Source organism: Mauremys reevesii, linkage group 6 (genome assembly GCF_016161935.1).
Source record: "Mauremys reevesii isolate NIE-2019 linkage group 6, ASM1616193v1, whole genome shotgun sequence".
Taxonomy (NCBI): Eukaryota; Metazoa; Chordata; order Testudines; family Geoemydidae; genus Mauremys; species Mauremys reevesii.
Genome location: NC_052628.1, coordinates 68,695,469 through 68,711,899, shown reverse-complemented (window position 1 = coordinate 68,711,899; position 16,431 = coordinate 68,695,469). Strand labels below are relative to the sequence as shown.

At 40.6% G+C, this 16,431-nt stretch overlaps 1 protein-coding gene across 1 annotated transcript in view; it reads left to right on the top strand.

Annotated features, from left to right (window-relative positions):
- The window catches only part of PGGT1B (protein geranylgeranyltransferase type I subunit beta), a 56,822-nt gene that overhangs the window by 659 nt on the left and 39,732 nt on the right, over positions 1 to 16,431 (top strand). Inside the window, exon 2 of the mRNA XM_039543346.1 lies at positions 8,879 to 8,997. Within this exon, the coding sequence (XP_039399280.1) occupies positions 8,879 to 8,997 (119 nt within the window). The remainder of the gene's footprint in view (positions 1 to 8,878; positions 8,998 to 16,431) is intronic.

Genomic DNA, 16,431 nt, shown 5'->3' with positions numbered 1-16,431 from the left:
TACGAGTAAAAAGAATGAGGAATACTTGTGGCACCTTAGAGACTAACAAATTGATTTGTGCATTAGTTTTTGTGAGCTAAAACCCACTTCATCAGATACATGCAGTGGAAAATACAGTAGGAAGATAGATATATTACACACACAGAATGTGAAAATTGGGTGTTGCCATAGTCACTATAACAAGAGTGATTAGTTACAGTGAGCTATTATCAGCAGGAGGGGGAATAACTTTTTTTGTAGTGATCTTCCAGAAACACCATTCTGGCCACTATGGATGTGGAAGCCCTCTACACCAACATTCCACACAAAGATGGACTACAAGCCATCAGGAACAGTATCCCCGATAATATCACGGCTAACCTGGTGGCTGAACTTTGTGACTTTGTCCTCACCCACAACTATTTCACATTTGGGGACAATATCTATATCTTCAAGTCAGTGGCACTGCTATGGGTACCCGCATGGCCCCTCAGTATGCCAACATCTTTATGACTGACTTAGAACAACACTTCCTTAGCTCTCGTTCCCTAACGCCCCTACTCTACTTGCGCTACATTGATGACATCTTCATCATCTGGACTCATGGAAAAGAAGCCCTTGAGGAATTCCACCATGATTTTAACGAATTCCATCCCACCATCAACCTCAGCCTAGACCAATCCACACAAGCGGTCCATTTTCTAGACACTACTGTGCTAATAAGCGATGGTCACATAAATACCACCCTATACCGGAAACCCACTGACCGCTATACTTACTTACATGCCTCCAGCTTCCATCCCGGACACACCACACGATCCATTGTCTACAGCCAAGCTCTAAGATACAACCGTATTTGCTCCAATCCCTCAGACAGAGATAAACACCTACAAGATCTCTATCAAGCATTCTTAAAACTACAATACCCACCTGCTGAAGTGAAAAAACAGATTGACAGAGCCAGAAGAGTACCCAGAAGCCACCTACTACAGGACAAGCCTAAAAAAGAAAATAACAGAACGCAACTAGCCATCACCTACAGCCCCCAACTAAAACCTCTCCAGCGCATCATCAAAGATCTACAACCTATCCTTAAAGATGATCCCTCACTCTCACAGATCTTGGGAGACAGGCCAGTCCTCGCTTATAGACAGCCTCCCAACCTGAAGCAAATACTCACCAGCAACCGCACACCATACAACATAAACACTAACCCAGGAACTTATCCTTGCAAGAAAGCCCGATGCCAGCTCTGTCCACATATCCATTCAAGTGACACCATCATAGGACCTAATCACATCAGACACGCCATCAGGGGCTCGTACACCTGCACATCTACCAATGTGATATATGCCATCATGTGCCAGCAATGCCCCTCTGCCATGTACATTGGCCAAACCGGACAGTCTCTATGCAAAAGAATAAATGGACACAAATCTGACATCAGGAATCATAACATTCAAAAACCACTGGGAGAACACTTCAACCTCTCTAACCACTCAGTGACAGACTTGAAGGTGGCAATTTTGCAACAAAAAAACTTCAAAAACAGACTCCAAAGAGAAACTGCTGAACTCGAATTAATATGCAAATTAGATACAATTAACTCTGGCCTAAACAGAGACTGGGAATGGTTGGGTCATTACACTAATTGAATCTATTTCCCTATGTTAAGTTCTCCTCACACCTTCTATGGGCCATCTTAATTATCACTTCAGTTATCACTTTTTTCCTCCTGCTGATAGCTCATCTCAATTGATTAGACTTTTCCTGTTGTTATGCCTACTATCACCTTTTGATTTTCTCTGTATGTATAAATATCTCCTGTCTGTGTGTTCCATTCTATGCATCCGAAGAAGTGAGCTGTAGCTCACGAAAGCTCATGCTAAAATAAATGTTAGTCTTTAAGGTGCCACAAGTACTCCTGTTCTTTTTTTGTAGTGATAGTCAGGATAGCCCATTTTCAACAGTTGACAAGAAGATGTGAGTAACAGTAGTGGGAAAATAAGCATGGGGAAATAGTTTTACTGTGTGTAATGACCTATCCACTCCCAGTCTTTATTCAAGCCTAATTTAATGGTGTCCAGTTTTCAAATTAATTCCAATTCAGCAGTTTCTCGCTGGAGTCTGTTTTATATATAGTCTGTGTATATATCTCTTCTGACTGTATTTTCCACTGCTCCTTGTTCTTTTTGTTGATACAGACTAACACGGCTACCATTCTGAAACCATTCTTACAAGTGTTTAGAGGTGCGATGTGAGAGCACCTGCGAATATTAGTGTAGTCAGGGCTGCAGTTTTTACCCTCCCAAGACTATCTGGGACAAAAGGAGCCAAGAGAAAGTTGGGGTAAGCAGGTGATCCTTCCAGTCCTCATGGCTGTCCTCACACTGGAAGGAGCTCCTGCCTGCTGTGTGTACTTAAGGTCAGCAGGCATGCAGGCTGGATTAATTAAGTCACTTGTTTGAAAGCAATGATTTAAATCAGAAAGCAGAAAACCTTGATTTATAATCTTAGTTTTGTTTTCCATGTGTACTTTGAATCTTTTCCTTGAGAAAATAAATTCTCATTGGTTGATATAGCCATTAAGGCACGTCACTTTTATTATTTACAACTGAATATAGTCATTACATTAGTTTTGATCATTCCTTTTGCTACCCAGGAGAATGCACTATACTTGTACGTCTGTTAAAGTAACTGTAGAGCTCAATATACATTTATTCAGGTGCCAAATGCAGGAATTAAATACTATGTTGAAAAATGGTGAATGATGTATTTATTTACTAATACCTAACTTTTTGATCATGCATTTGGATGGAAATCTGAATTCAATTTAAAGTGCCCAAAACCAAGATTTTTATTTTTTTATTAGCTGAGTAAAATTATTAGAATTTTTTTTCTACTTAATTGTTTAAATCCACATTAGAAACTACACTCTGAACAATTCTAGATTACTTTGATGAATGGACTCAAGCATTTGGCTAACCTGATATCAAAAATAAAGAAGGCAAAAGTTGTTGTGTATGGCTGAAAGTACTGATATTTGGGGGGAAAGTAGTTACTATCATTCACTCTGTTATAAAGAATGGAAGTTATTTAAACATTTAAATGCAGTAGGTGACATACTGTGCCATTTGTAAGGCTTGGTGTCAGGGAGAAAACACATCCTTTAACTTCTGACTCTGAATATAAAAAAGCAGCCATTAACTCATACAGGTTGAGGAGCGCTTATTGTTTCAGCATATTAATTTTATTTTATTTAAATTTTGTCAACAGATTATAGCAATTTTAAACGGTAACATAAATTATCATAAATTTAAAACAGGTTAATTTAATTTAAAAAAAACTTTTAAAGTTTACCCACTTTGGCAGCAAAGATCGTCCACTGAATGCTGCTCATAGGGAAAACCCCAAATAAACAAATGGGAGGGAAAAGACAGGAAAGTAAAATGCCTGTTGGAGCTTGAGAGCAGATAAGAGACTTTTTAAATCTGAGACACGTACAGTGATCTATGGGTATGTGACAAAACGGTGAAATATTCATGAAGTCCTACCTAGAGATGGAAAAGACCTAATAGGTCACATCTATCACTTTGGGGCCAATATAGGGTTGTTTATTCCTTACATTATATTTCATAAGAACATACGAAAGACCATACTGGGTCAGACCAATGGTTCATGTAGCCCAGTATTCTGTCTTCCAACAGTGGTCCATGCCAGATGCTTCAGAGGGAATGAACAGGATGAGGCAATTACCAAGTGATACATCCCCCTTTGTCCAGTGCCAGAATCTGGTAGTCAGATATTTAGGGACACCCAGAACATGGGGTTGCATCCCTGACTGTCTTGGCTAATAGCTGGACCTATCCTCCATGAACTTGTCTAATTCTTTTTGACCACTTATACTTTTGGTCTTCACAACATCCCCTAGCAGTGAGTTCTGCAGATTGAGCCATGCGTTGTGTGAAGTACTTCCTTTTGTTTGTTTTAAAGCTGCTGTTAATTTTATGGGGTGATCTTGGGATTTTGTGTTATGGGAAAGGGGTAAATACTTCCTTATTCAATTTCTCCACACCATTCATGATTTTATAGATCTCTATCATATCCCCCCTTAGTCATCTCTTTCCAAGTTGAGTAGTTCCAGTCTTTTTAATCTTTCCTTATATAGAAACTGTTCCATACCGCTAATCTTTTTTGTTGCGTTTCTCTGTACCTTTTCCATTTCTAACATATCTTTTTGGAGATTAGGGACTGGAACTCCATGCAGTATTCAAGGTGTGGACATACCATGGATTTATATAGTAGCATTATTATACTCACTGTCTTAACCATGAGAAAAGAGAGAGATATTCCTAACATTGTTAGCTTTTTTAGACTGCTGGTGCACATTAAGTGGATGTTTTCTGAAAACTATCTATGATGACCCCAGGATCTCTTTTTTGAGTTGTAACAGCTAATTTAGACCCCATCATTTTGTGTGTAAAGTTGGTATGTTTTCCAATAAGAATTACTTTGCATTTATCAACATTGAGTTTCACTTGCCATGTGGTTGCCCCATCGCCCAGTTTTGCAAGATCCCTTTGTAGCTCTTCACAGACTGCTTTGTACTTAGCTAGCTTGAGTAATTTTGTATAATGTGCAAACTTTGCCACCTCACTCTTTATCCCTTTTTCCAGATCATTTGAGTATGTTAAACAGCACTGGTCCCAGTACAAATTTCTGGGACACAGCTATTTACGTCTCGCCATTCTGAAAACCTACCCTTTGTTTTTCCTGTCTTTTAACCAGTTACTGATCCATGAGAGGACCTTCCCTCTCATCCCGTGATTGCGTAGTTTGCTTAAGAGTCTTTGGTGAGGGATCTTCTCAAAGACTTGTACACTATATGCATTGGATCACCCTTGTCCACATGTTTGTTTGACCCTCTCAGAGAATTCTGGTGGCTTGAGTCATGATTTCCCTTTACAAAAGCTGTGACTCTTCCCCAACAAATCGTGTTTGTCTATGTGTCTGATAATTCTGTTCTTTACTATAGTTTCAACCACTTTGCCTGCTACTGAAGTTAGGCTTACCAGTCTATAATTGCTAGGATTGCCTCGGGAGCCTTTTTTAAAAATTGGTGTTGCATTAGCTATCCTCCAGTCATCTGGAACAGAATCAGATTTAAATGCTAGGTTACATACCATAGGTGGTAGTGCTGCAATTTCATTTTTGAGTTCCCTCAGAACTCATGAGTGAATACCATCTGGTCCTGGTGACTTTACTGTTTATCAGTTTGATCTAAAACCTCTTCTGTTGTCATCTCAATCTGGGACAGTTCCTCAGATTTGTTCACTAAAAATGGTTCGGGTGTGGGAATCTCCCTCACACATCCTCTGCAGTGAAGACAGATGCAAAGAATTAATTTAGCTTCTCCACAATGGCCTTATCTTCCTTTAATGCTCTTTTAGCACCCCAGTCATCCAGTGGCCCCACTGATTGGCAGGTTTCCTGCTTCTGATGTATTTTTTAAAAAGTTGCTGCTAGTTGTCTTTTTCTAGTTGCTCGTCACATTCTTTTTTGACTTGCCTAGTTATACTTTTACACTTGAATTTCCCACTATTTGCAACTATCTGGAAGACAGATTTAGACATTATCCTTTCTCCCTTCCTACCATGCATTTAATTAATTATATAACTTGTGCAATAGATTAGTGAAGTAGTCTTTGATCTCTGCATTGAAATATCAGTGCAGGTCAAAAGTGAAAATGAGTTTGAAGCTCTTAAAGCTAGTGCTCATTAGATATTTGTTGACGTCACCAAAACATTGCACATCTTAAAAATAGCAAGGTTTTGTAAATCGTTTGAGGTGTATTAGCGGAGTTGAGTTGAAACTTGCATGGAGCCTGCCTGCAATACTTTTGATTAAGCTAGTGCTGATTTCACTTTCAGGAGCCCTCCATTTACTGGCAGTTTAGTGGTGGAGAGAATCTTTAACTGCACGGTAGCTTTTATAGAGTACTTACATAAATAATTAAACATAAGTAGTGTTGTGTAACTACTGTATAATGGGGCATGATATTGAAATAACTTCAACTGATTTAACATATTATCAGTTTGTAACGTATTTTCAGGTATTCTAATAAACCCAAAAAGTTGGTAGCATTTTCAGGTTTAAATTTTCAATTTAATTAAAAGCAGAGGTATCCTGAACAGAGCATGTAGAGCTTGAGACATCAAACTTCTATTTGCGCACACAACCTTCTCTTTCTAGTATGCTAACATTTAGATTAATATTTTATAAACATAGTAATTTATGAATGTTATCTAATTCTCACAGTAATCTTGTGAGTGTGGACAAAATGTTATCCTCAGGTTAGCAATGGGGGTGCTGAATCAAAGGCTGTGACTTGTTCAGAGACATTGAGGGAGTCAACATGAGAACAAAGATGAGCACTCAGATGCTGGATTCCATATTCCGTGCTGAAACCACTAGACCACAATCACTTACATTTATTTTAATCTCTAGTTATTCTGTGCTGCAACTTTTCGGTGATAGTTTAGCAATGTAATTCTTACCATCACACCCAGCGCCGTATATGCTTGCAGAGTTCTTTTACAAGGAGACCATAAAATCTTCTGACCCTAGAGTCAAGTCTACTTGAAGTTTGTGATACATTATGGTACTTTTCCTGTGTTGCTTGTTCAACATTTCAAATAGTCATTTTAAAAAGGGTTTTGAATTGTACTTGAAAAATATATTCTCTGTCCATACCTGAGGACCAGGAGTTCTGAGTCTTTGGTAATCAGTGTGGACCTTTTTCTCTAATTTCAGATTGAGGCTTGAATTAAAAAAAACAAACAGGGGACTCAAAATCAGTGCATCTGTTGGACCCCTTGATTTGTACGAGCTTCCTGACTTCACAAATTTCAATTTGGAGGCAAATGTGTCAAACATATGTTTGACACTTGACTATAAATTGAAATGTACGCAGTACCTGAAGTGGCAGCTGGAACAACCATCCCACTCTTTTTCATAATATTGCCAACTTGATGTTTGTGTCAAAATGGGGATGCTATAAATGAAGTCTATAGATCAGCTTAAGAATTGGCAAAAGTTATTTGTATTAGCTTTAGTATGAATCCTTTGTTTTTCTGTGAATTCCAGCACTTAATTTGTAAATCTATTCTTGACATCTTCCTGGAAGTTTTAAGGCAACTGTGTACTGCTAGCCTAATGTACCCTCTCTGGTTCAAGAAATTATAGCTCCAAATTGTTCAGTTAGACCCCTTTTTGTGCTTATTTAGTTGATGTTTACATATTTCCACTACATTTTAGCTATGCACTCACTCTCTCCTTCCATATGTACAATCTTTAGTGTATTCAGGTCTTCTTACAGCAAGTTCCTAGTATTTGACTTGGTATGTTTATGTGCTCATGTTCATTTAGCCATGCAGCATAATGTAAAAAAGGATCTTTCAGCATTTACTAGCACACAGATTATCTACTGCAACATTTGTCAAGTCTGGAAAATATTGTGTGCGTGCCTGCCAAAACTAGATGATCTTCTAATTTTAGTTGAACTTAATTATTTTAGATTTTCCATTTTGTTGACTCTAAATGTTTTTGCTGTGTTACTGTTCACAAAAACTAGTGTGGTGGCACAGATCTAATCATCTGAAGGTACCACTGTAAGAAGCCTTGAAGGATTAATCTTGTGCTGCTCAAAGAACTTTGCCGCTCTCTAATTAAAATGACCATTTGGCTCAATGGAAGTGTTTTTGGTGGACAGCCTGCTGTGGTGTATCTCTGTATTTGGATGTGTCTTCGTTAAATTGACACTACCATAGAATCATCATTGTTCCCAAATTAGCTTTCATTTGATTTACCTCAGACATCTTATGTATTTGCACTAATGTGGATGTATGGTATTCTGTGCTTGATATTTCAAGACAACAAAGATGCAGCACCCTTTGAGAAAGGGCACCTTGGGATAATGCTCATTTTAGCAGATATTACACGGAAGAAAGTCTTGTCTGAGCCACAGCTCAAAAATATGATTGTGACACTGCTAAACTCTGTTAGCAAAACTCCTGTGGCTTTAGAAATAATAAGTACGTGTGTTCACTGGAACTGTCTTTGTACTTGAGGTAGAAGAGTACCCATTACATTCTTGTCTCATTTCTACCTCCTTATTCCCAGGAACCTTTCTGAATAATGGTTTTGTTTGATATGTGTTCCTTCCGTTCCTCTTGTCCTAATGTCCATTAGCTCTCCTTAACAATTCTCAGTCCATGTGCTTGTAGCAAGCCTCTTAAGGGTATGTCTAAACTGCAATTAAAAACCCCATGGCTGGCCCAGGCTAAGGGGCTGTTTAATTGCTGTGTAGACATTTTGGGCTCAGGCTAGAGCCTGGGCTCTAGGATGCTGGGAATTGGGAGGGTCCCAGAGCTTGGGCTGCAGCCTGAGACCAAACATCTACACCACAATTAAACAGCTCCTTAACCTGAGCCCTGCAAGCCTGAGGAGTTGCCCCCGACCAGCTGCGGGTGTCATTGCAGTGGAGACAAGTCCTCAGAGGCTTGGCTTACCACTATCAGGCGAGGGTGCTTGATTCACTTTTCTTTCCAATGCGAACACTTAAATATCTGGCACTTCATTAATCATACCAAAGGAAATGTGATTCATGTAATGAAGAGCCTCATTCAAGAATATAGAAATCACTAAATGTAAAAACACTGTTGCATGCAGCAGGTAAAATTCCTTATGTACGATCTAGACTTCATGTGTCACACTCCTCTCAAGATCTGAAAGTTGAGGTTTGATTGATTTATTTATTTTTCCATTTTTGCATTTCATTTTGTTAACCTCCAGTGTGAAATTTATGGTGGGAAGTGAAAGTCGTATCTTTTTCTTTTAGGTTGACAATTGCATTTTTCGCACTCTCTGGTCTGGATATGTTGGATTCCTTAGATGTGGTGAACAAAGATGATATAATAGAATGGATTTATTCCCTGCAGGTCCTCCCCACAGAAGACAGTGAGTGAGTTTTTAGCTTTTTTTTTATTGTTGACATTAACACTTTTATGTTGCTTCTAGATATTGGTAATAGTGCACAGTTTTTTTTTCCCCCTGAAAACCCATGTGATTTTTCAGAGGTGCTGAGTACCTGCAGCTTCCATTAACTTCAAATAAAAGTTGTGTGCTTATCAGTTCTTGTGGGTCTTCTTTTTTTTTTTTAAAGCCTCTTTCGGCTGACTTTTCAAAAGAATCCAGTAGTTTGTAACTTTTTTTCACCTATTTCAGTTGAAGCCATGAAATGACTTTGAAGATATGAACAAGTAAAATTTTTAGTAAACTCTACCATAAACAGTGGGGCAGAATGATTAGTTCTGTGTGGCTTGTAAGGTTTCCTAATCAATGAAGTGTGATAGCTTATCACATGCTCTTTTCATACTTGAACCAACTCTAGGTGTCTCCATTAGAGACTTTGCAGGCTACTTCTATGAGACAGATGTGCACATCACATGCAGGAGTGGTGATTATCAATGATTGTACTGGTTTAGCAGCTAACATAGTTTTATAATTAATGTAAGCAACTCTGAAGCAGCTACAGGTCAGTCATGTAAGGAAGCCGTGGAGCAATAATGGGAAATGAAAGATAGCAGCTGTTGAAAATGGGAAGTGGAGGGTTGGGGTACAAAATGGGACCAGCATATTACCTTCCTTTTTTTTTTTTTTAAAGTCTAGTTCTTGGAGATAAAACAGGTAATTTAGCCATCCTAATATTTTTAGAATGAACAGTACTGTTGCTGTATCCTAGGGAATAGCAGGCAATCCAATTACATTTAATGACCATGAGGACTGTTAACCTGTCTGTTGCTTTACCATGTTTAGCCATTTGTATATGTGCAAAGTGGGTATGAAATGAACTGTAGTGTTACACTCACCTCATGCTTACTTTGCACATGCATAAATATCTACACAGTTTGCAAGATAGTGGAGACCCAAGTGCCAGGGTTATTCCTGGGCTCCATGAGTGCCCTCAATTAATGCTTATAACACACATTGACCTACTGGTCATTACAGCTATGTAATTGAGGGAGATTTGAACTCTTTGTGTTAAGATCTGCAGGATCAACTTCCATGTATATATGAAAAGTGAAAATATTTAGAGACTGGATTGCAGGTTCCCAAAGGCACAATTACGGACCCATGCCTGTGAGGCAATGTGGTTTAGTGACAAGAAAATGGGAGACAGCAGACCTAGCCTTTGCAGGCTCTAATACCGGCTCACATTGTAGTCTTGTGCAAGCCATTTAATGTCGCTGATCAGTGTTTCCATCCATAAAAAATGGGGATGATGTCTACCTTTTTTGTTAAACTCTTTGGGATGCATGGATAGAAAGTACATAGTTGCAAGTATTACTCAGCCACTCTGCCTTCTAAACTATTTGATAAATCTTTCCATGGTTTTATTTATCAATCCAGACTATCAATAATGTAAACTGTTTCTTGTGGTGTTTTTAGGAATAGAATACATACTACAAATAGAGTAAAATATTTACTTCTAATGTATTGTCTAGTCTTCTCATATAGCCAAATTTAACTCTCTCTTCTCTGAACAATTTTAACAAAAGTACTGAAGGGTGTGGGGTTTTTTGTTTTTTGTTTGTTTTGGGGTTTTTTTGGTTTTTTTAACAAATTGACTTTCTCAGCAAAGGCAAAATAACTGATTCCCAGTTTTCCACTGGAATAAAGCATTTGTTGCTCACTCTGGCAGTTCATGAACCGTCTGACCTATGCTTGTCATTTGGTCTAGCAGATGTTTTTGACTCTGTTCCAGGACTGTCTAGTAGATTCAGGATTTTGGGCAAAGTCGTCTTTAGACCGGGGGCAGGCAAACTTTTTTTTTTGTTCTGAGGGCTGCATTGGGTTTTGGAAATTGTATGGAGGGCCAGTTAGGGGGGCAGCCCCCCTGATGGCCCCCCTGGGACTCCTGCCCCATCCCCACACACCCCCGCTCCTTGTCCCCAGAATCCCCACCCCTGACTGCCCCCCCCCCCACCGTCCCATACAACCCCCCTTCCTTCCTGACTGTCCCTGGAACACCTGCCCCTGACTGTCCCATTCAATCCCCCTGTTCCCCACCCTCTAACTGCCCCCCCAAACTCCCCTGCCCCTCTATCCAACACCCCTTCCCCCCCCTGCTCCCTGCCCCCTTACCACGCTGCCTGGAGCACTGGTGGCTGGCGGCACTACAGCTACGCCACCCAGCTGGAGCCAGCCATGCCATCGTGCAGCACAGAGTGCTGGGTCAGGCCAGGCTCTGCAGCTGCGCTGCCCCAGGAGCTCGCCGCCCAGAGCATTGTGCCAGCGGTGGGGTGAGCTGAGGCTACAGGGGAAGAACTGGGGGCTAGCCTCCTGGACTAGGAGCTATGGGGCCCGGCAGGAGGGTCCTGCAGCCCAGATGTGGCCCACGGGCCGTAGTTTGCCCACCTCTGCTTTAGACCCTTATCTAGTGTATCCTCCACCAGCTTATTTTATTTTTAAATAAATGCTCCTATCACCTTGTCACTAAGTACACATACATCCTTTCGGTAAGCATACACCATACTGACAGTCTCTCAATCCTGAAAATTAGACCTAAAAACTCACAGGTGAAAAGTCAACCTCCTCATAACAGGCATGAGAATAGATAGACCTGTAGTGTGCTCTCCAGCTCTGCAGCTTCTGGCCCTGTCTCGTCAAAGGGGAATGCCGGAGTCAGAGTCCGTCTAAGAATGGCCAGACACCAACTCCAGTTGTTCAGCGATTTAGGATTGCTAACCAGGCTGCCTTTGAAGCAGTAGCACAATATATAAAGCCTTTTCACCTTATAGCCCATAATGGTCTATGGGCCTGAGCAGTTAGCAAAAAAACACATCTGCAGCAATGCATTTCTATGCTGATGAGTCACAAATCTGTCTCCTCACCAGTAACATTTCCATCTAGTCCCTCATCTTGATGTCTTGTCATCTTAACACTGACAAAACAGAATTCCTTATCTTCCCTCTGACTGTCAAGAATACTGCTATCTTAACTTGTCACTCAGTCCCATATCTCAGGATTGTGTTTGACCCCTCCTTTTCCCTTGCCCCGCATATCCAGGCCTTATCAAAATCCTGCCCCTCAACACCTCCAGCATCTGTCCTTTCCATTCCCACAATGAAATCTCCCATACAGGTTCTTGTTCTTCATCTTGGCTACTGCGGTTCATTCTCTCTGGCATCTCAAATACACACATTTGTACAAAATACAGCTGCTAAGATCCGCTTCCTTGTCTGTTAACTTGATCCTGTAACTTCCCTCTTTGGATTTCTCCACTGACTTCTCATCTGCTAGCACATCAAATTTAAGCTTCCTGTCGCCACCTTCAAAGCTTTACAGAACTCCCTAGTCAAGCTTCATGTTATCTGTTCCTACACACTGTTCTTATTCTCAGCCTTGTCTACCATTTGTGAACCTCTAGCATGGTCACCTCTGTACCTCTTCCATGAGGCCTCCCACTGCATGATGCAACCACTTGAGCTTTTCTGTGTGGGACCCTCATTGTAAATCCCACTTCAGTTCACTGAGAGCAGGAATCTTTAATTGTGTATAGATCACCTATTTTTGTCTTTTCCTATAGCTGCTTTCATTTGTCCTTTTGATTGTGAGTTGCTTGAAGCTGGGACTGTCACTGAGCATTTGAAAAGTGTTTGGCACTTATAAAAAGCACAGCTATAAATAAAATTGCTCATTTGGGAAACAAATTGTAAAAAGTCACACTTATCTATAAGACTCATTTTCTGGATAATGAAGTAGGTGGATTAAAATTGTAAATAATACTAACAGAGTAACAGATTGGATATTGGTATGAGTGAGTGTCCAAAAAGGAAAAACTGGAGCCATTTAATACCAGATAAATTGGCAGCTCTTCAATTTTTGAAGTGACTCATAATATTCAGTACCTTTCAGCTAGTCAAATTGGTTTGTTTATGAAATGCAGAATAAATGGGTGGCTGAATAATGGGGCTAGAATTCTAATTAATTTTATCTTCTTTGATGGAATTAATGTCTTAATAAATAAAAAAAAATTCTGGTGCTTAGTGCCAGATGCCTACAGTGTAGCTCAGCTACCATCTCTTCCTTTAGCAGAGTTCTGACCACTGTTTTGATGGCCCATCTTTTTCCCTGTTGGTCCAGTCTTATAATTCAGATGTAATGTCACCCCTATGGACTAATATATTTTTCCTTATGAATTCTAAACTGCCTTTTTAATGAAATAGCTACTTTTTGAGTAGAGCAGAGCAGATTTGTTCTCAAAACAATCAGATATACCAGTCTAGAGTGAAAACCTACCAAGCTACTGCACCAAAATCCATCATATAAAAGAACATCTCTGACAATCGCTTGGTTTTGTAAAAGTAATGTTCCATTGCAATGACTTTGTCACTGAATAATTTGATGCTTCCCACTTTTTATGGGAAGGACTTTTTTTTTGTTTTTTTAACTTCTTTACATGCTAAGTGAACATTACTATATTTGTTTTCTGGAATGGCAACATTACTGTAAGGTTGACTTAAGTCTTAGTCTTGACCTTGATGTTTGTATCTTCACTACTTTCAATTTCAGTTCTGTTATTTCCTGATTACGCAGCATTTTCACCTTCCTGAATGAGGGCCTCTGAACAGGGTTCAAAAAAGAAATAGTTAAGTTCATGGAGGATAGGACCATCAATGGCGATTAGCCAGGATTGGGAGGAATGGTGTCCCTAGCCTCTGTTTGCCAGAAGCTGGGAATGGGTGGCAGGATGGATCACTTGATGATTACCTGTTCTGTTCATTCCCTCTGAAGCACCTGGGATTGGCCACTGTTGGAAGACGGGATACTGGGCTATTGGCCCTTTGCTCTGATCCAGTATGGCCGTTCCTATGTTGCACTCTGTGTTGTATTAAAGGGATTTGGGTTCTATATATGAAGGATCTGTGAAAATAGATCATGGTATTATATTTTAATTTGAAATATGGCTCTTCACACTGGCTGTGTTTTTTGGTTGCATCCATGCACCAGTTTCTAAAAATGTGCCACTAGAACAGGGGTCAGCAACCTTTCAGCAGTGATGTGCCGAGTCTTCATGTATACACTCTAATTTAAGGCTTCAAGTGCCAGTAATATATTTTAATCTTTTTTAGAAGGTCTCTCTATAAGTCTATAATATATAACCAAACTACTGTTATATGTAAGGTGAATAAGGTTTTCAAAATGTTTCAGAAGCTTTATTTAAAATTAAATTAAAATGCAGATCTTATCAGTTTAGTGTGATCCTTGCCCTTCTTTTCCTTGCTGAGTTTTCCAATGTCTGGCACGTATTTGGATACTTTAAGCTGCACACAGGCTTCTGACTGATCAGTTGTTAACCGGCTGGACCCCCAGATCGGCAGCTGAGGTGAGTGGAGCTGGCGGCTGGTAGGGCTGAGCAGGGCCGGAGGCCTGGACCCTGTCTGGCAGGAGGTCTGCACTGGAACTCTAACCAGAAGCAAGGTGAGTGGGACTGCGGCGGGGACCCCGGCTGGCAAGGGGCCAGCAGCCAGAACTCCACAGCGGCAGCGGGCTGAACAGATCAGCCCACGCAGCTCTGGGGTTTCGGCGGTGAGCTGAGCGTCTCCCCCCGCTCAGGTTTCGGCCGCCGGCTCCTGCCAGCCAGGATCTCAGCCTGCTGCCATCCTGGGGTTCCTTCGCCCAGGCCATCAGCGGGCGCTGAGTGGGACCGGCAGCGGGACCCCACCTGGGAAGGGGCCGGCAGCGGGAACCCCAGAGCAGCAGTGGGCTAAGCGGCTCATCCTGTGCCGCGTACCATCAAAAATCGGCTCGCGTGCCACCTTTGGCATGCATAGGTTGCTGACCCCTGCACTAGAATTTTTTTATTGAAAAATCCTGTGCCCACTTACCCTGTCTGTACCAAGCTGCAATTTCAGCAGTACTTAATTATTCAGCTTTCTTGTGAAACTATTTATTCAATGCTTACTTTTTATAAAAGTGAAATGAAATGGGCTTGGCTTACAAACTGCTGCTAAACTGGCAGCTGAGCTGCTGATGGAATGGGAGAAGCATTCAGAATGGTCCACGAAACACTTGAAAAAAATGAAAACAGAATGTTTAAAACCTTATCTACTATATCTTTTACTAGGAACTGTTTGTCATAGTGGAAGTACAAATCGCGATACTCCAATATTTTAAAATATATTTTAATGGTGTAATTGGCTATATTGCCATAGCAATAAGCCACACCGTGGTGTTCATTACAGACTAATGGTGCACTACTTGTGTGATTCATGGCATTCACTCTGCCTTGTTGTTTGGAGAGGCTTAACACCCAGGGCTACAACCCTTGAAAGTATATGTAACATTTCAGTTCCTTAATAGAGATTAGTATAAGCAAGCAAATGTATAGTTTACAGTAGCCTTATGGAAACGCAGTAATGGAAGTTGAAGCTCATAATGAGTCCAATTTCACATTCAGATGTTTATTTTAGAAATTGAATGTGTGTATCCTGTTGTAGGTTCATGTCTCCTGCCTCCCTTCCACTCTCTCTCCCCCTCACCCCCCCACCAAACTCAAAATCTTTTGTATAGCAGTGTTCAGTGGGGCTGCAGCTGTGTCCTGTGCCTCATTGTGCTCCACTATGAGAGCAGAGTGGCCTTGGCCTCCCTCAGCTCCCTCTTACTGCCAAGGCAGTTAAACAGAACCTGGACTGTGTCCGACCTGCTTTTGAATTGCCTTGAATAAAGTCTCCATTTTAGTAATATCTTCCTTAATTTTGTTGGGTGTTTCCAAAAGAAGAAGAAAGCAGTTAGGACAGGTGCAGGGAGACCTGTGCACATTCCTTCTGTATAGTGGGATAAGGTGCTTAGCACCTGTTGCTAGTTACAGTGGACTTATAGTCCCCTGATTTTAAACCCGCCCTTCCTGAGATGAACACTTGGTCTCTCCAAAACTCTGCTGGATTTAAAAGTGCCCTAGACCAGGTATACACTAGAGACTTTTGCCGGTATAATGTTGGTTGGAGTGTGGTTATTTTGTTTGGGGAACTGGTATAAGCTATACTAGCATAGAGTTTTGCTAGTATAGCTTGTGCCAAGAGGGTTTGCCAGTATAGCTATTCTGACAAACATTTTCTAGTATAGACTAAACTGTAGAGGAGATGACTCTCCTTCCCTTCTTTCTTTCCTTCCCCATTGAAGGTGTGTGTTAGGGGGTTGTTTTTTTTTTTTTTTTGGTTGAGGAAGGAATAAAGATCCTACAATGTGAAGTAAAAGCTCAATTTCTGAACCTATATGCTCTCATACTTTAAGATTTGTTACAACGATAATTTCTCATCCATTCATTTTCTTAGCTCCAGCACTGAAGAAACAGAAATAAATATAATTGAATATGTTTGAAGTCATACT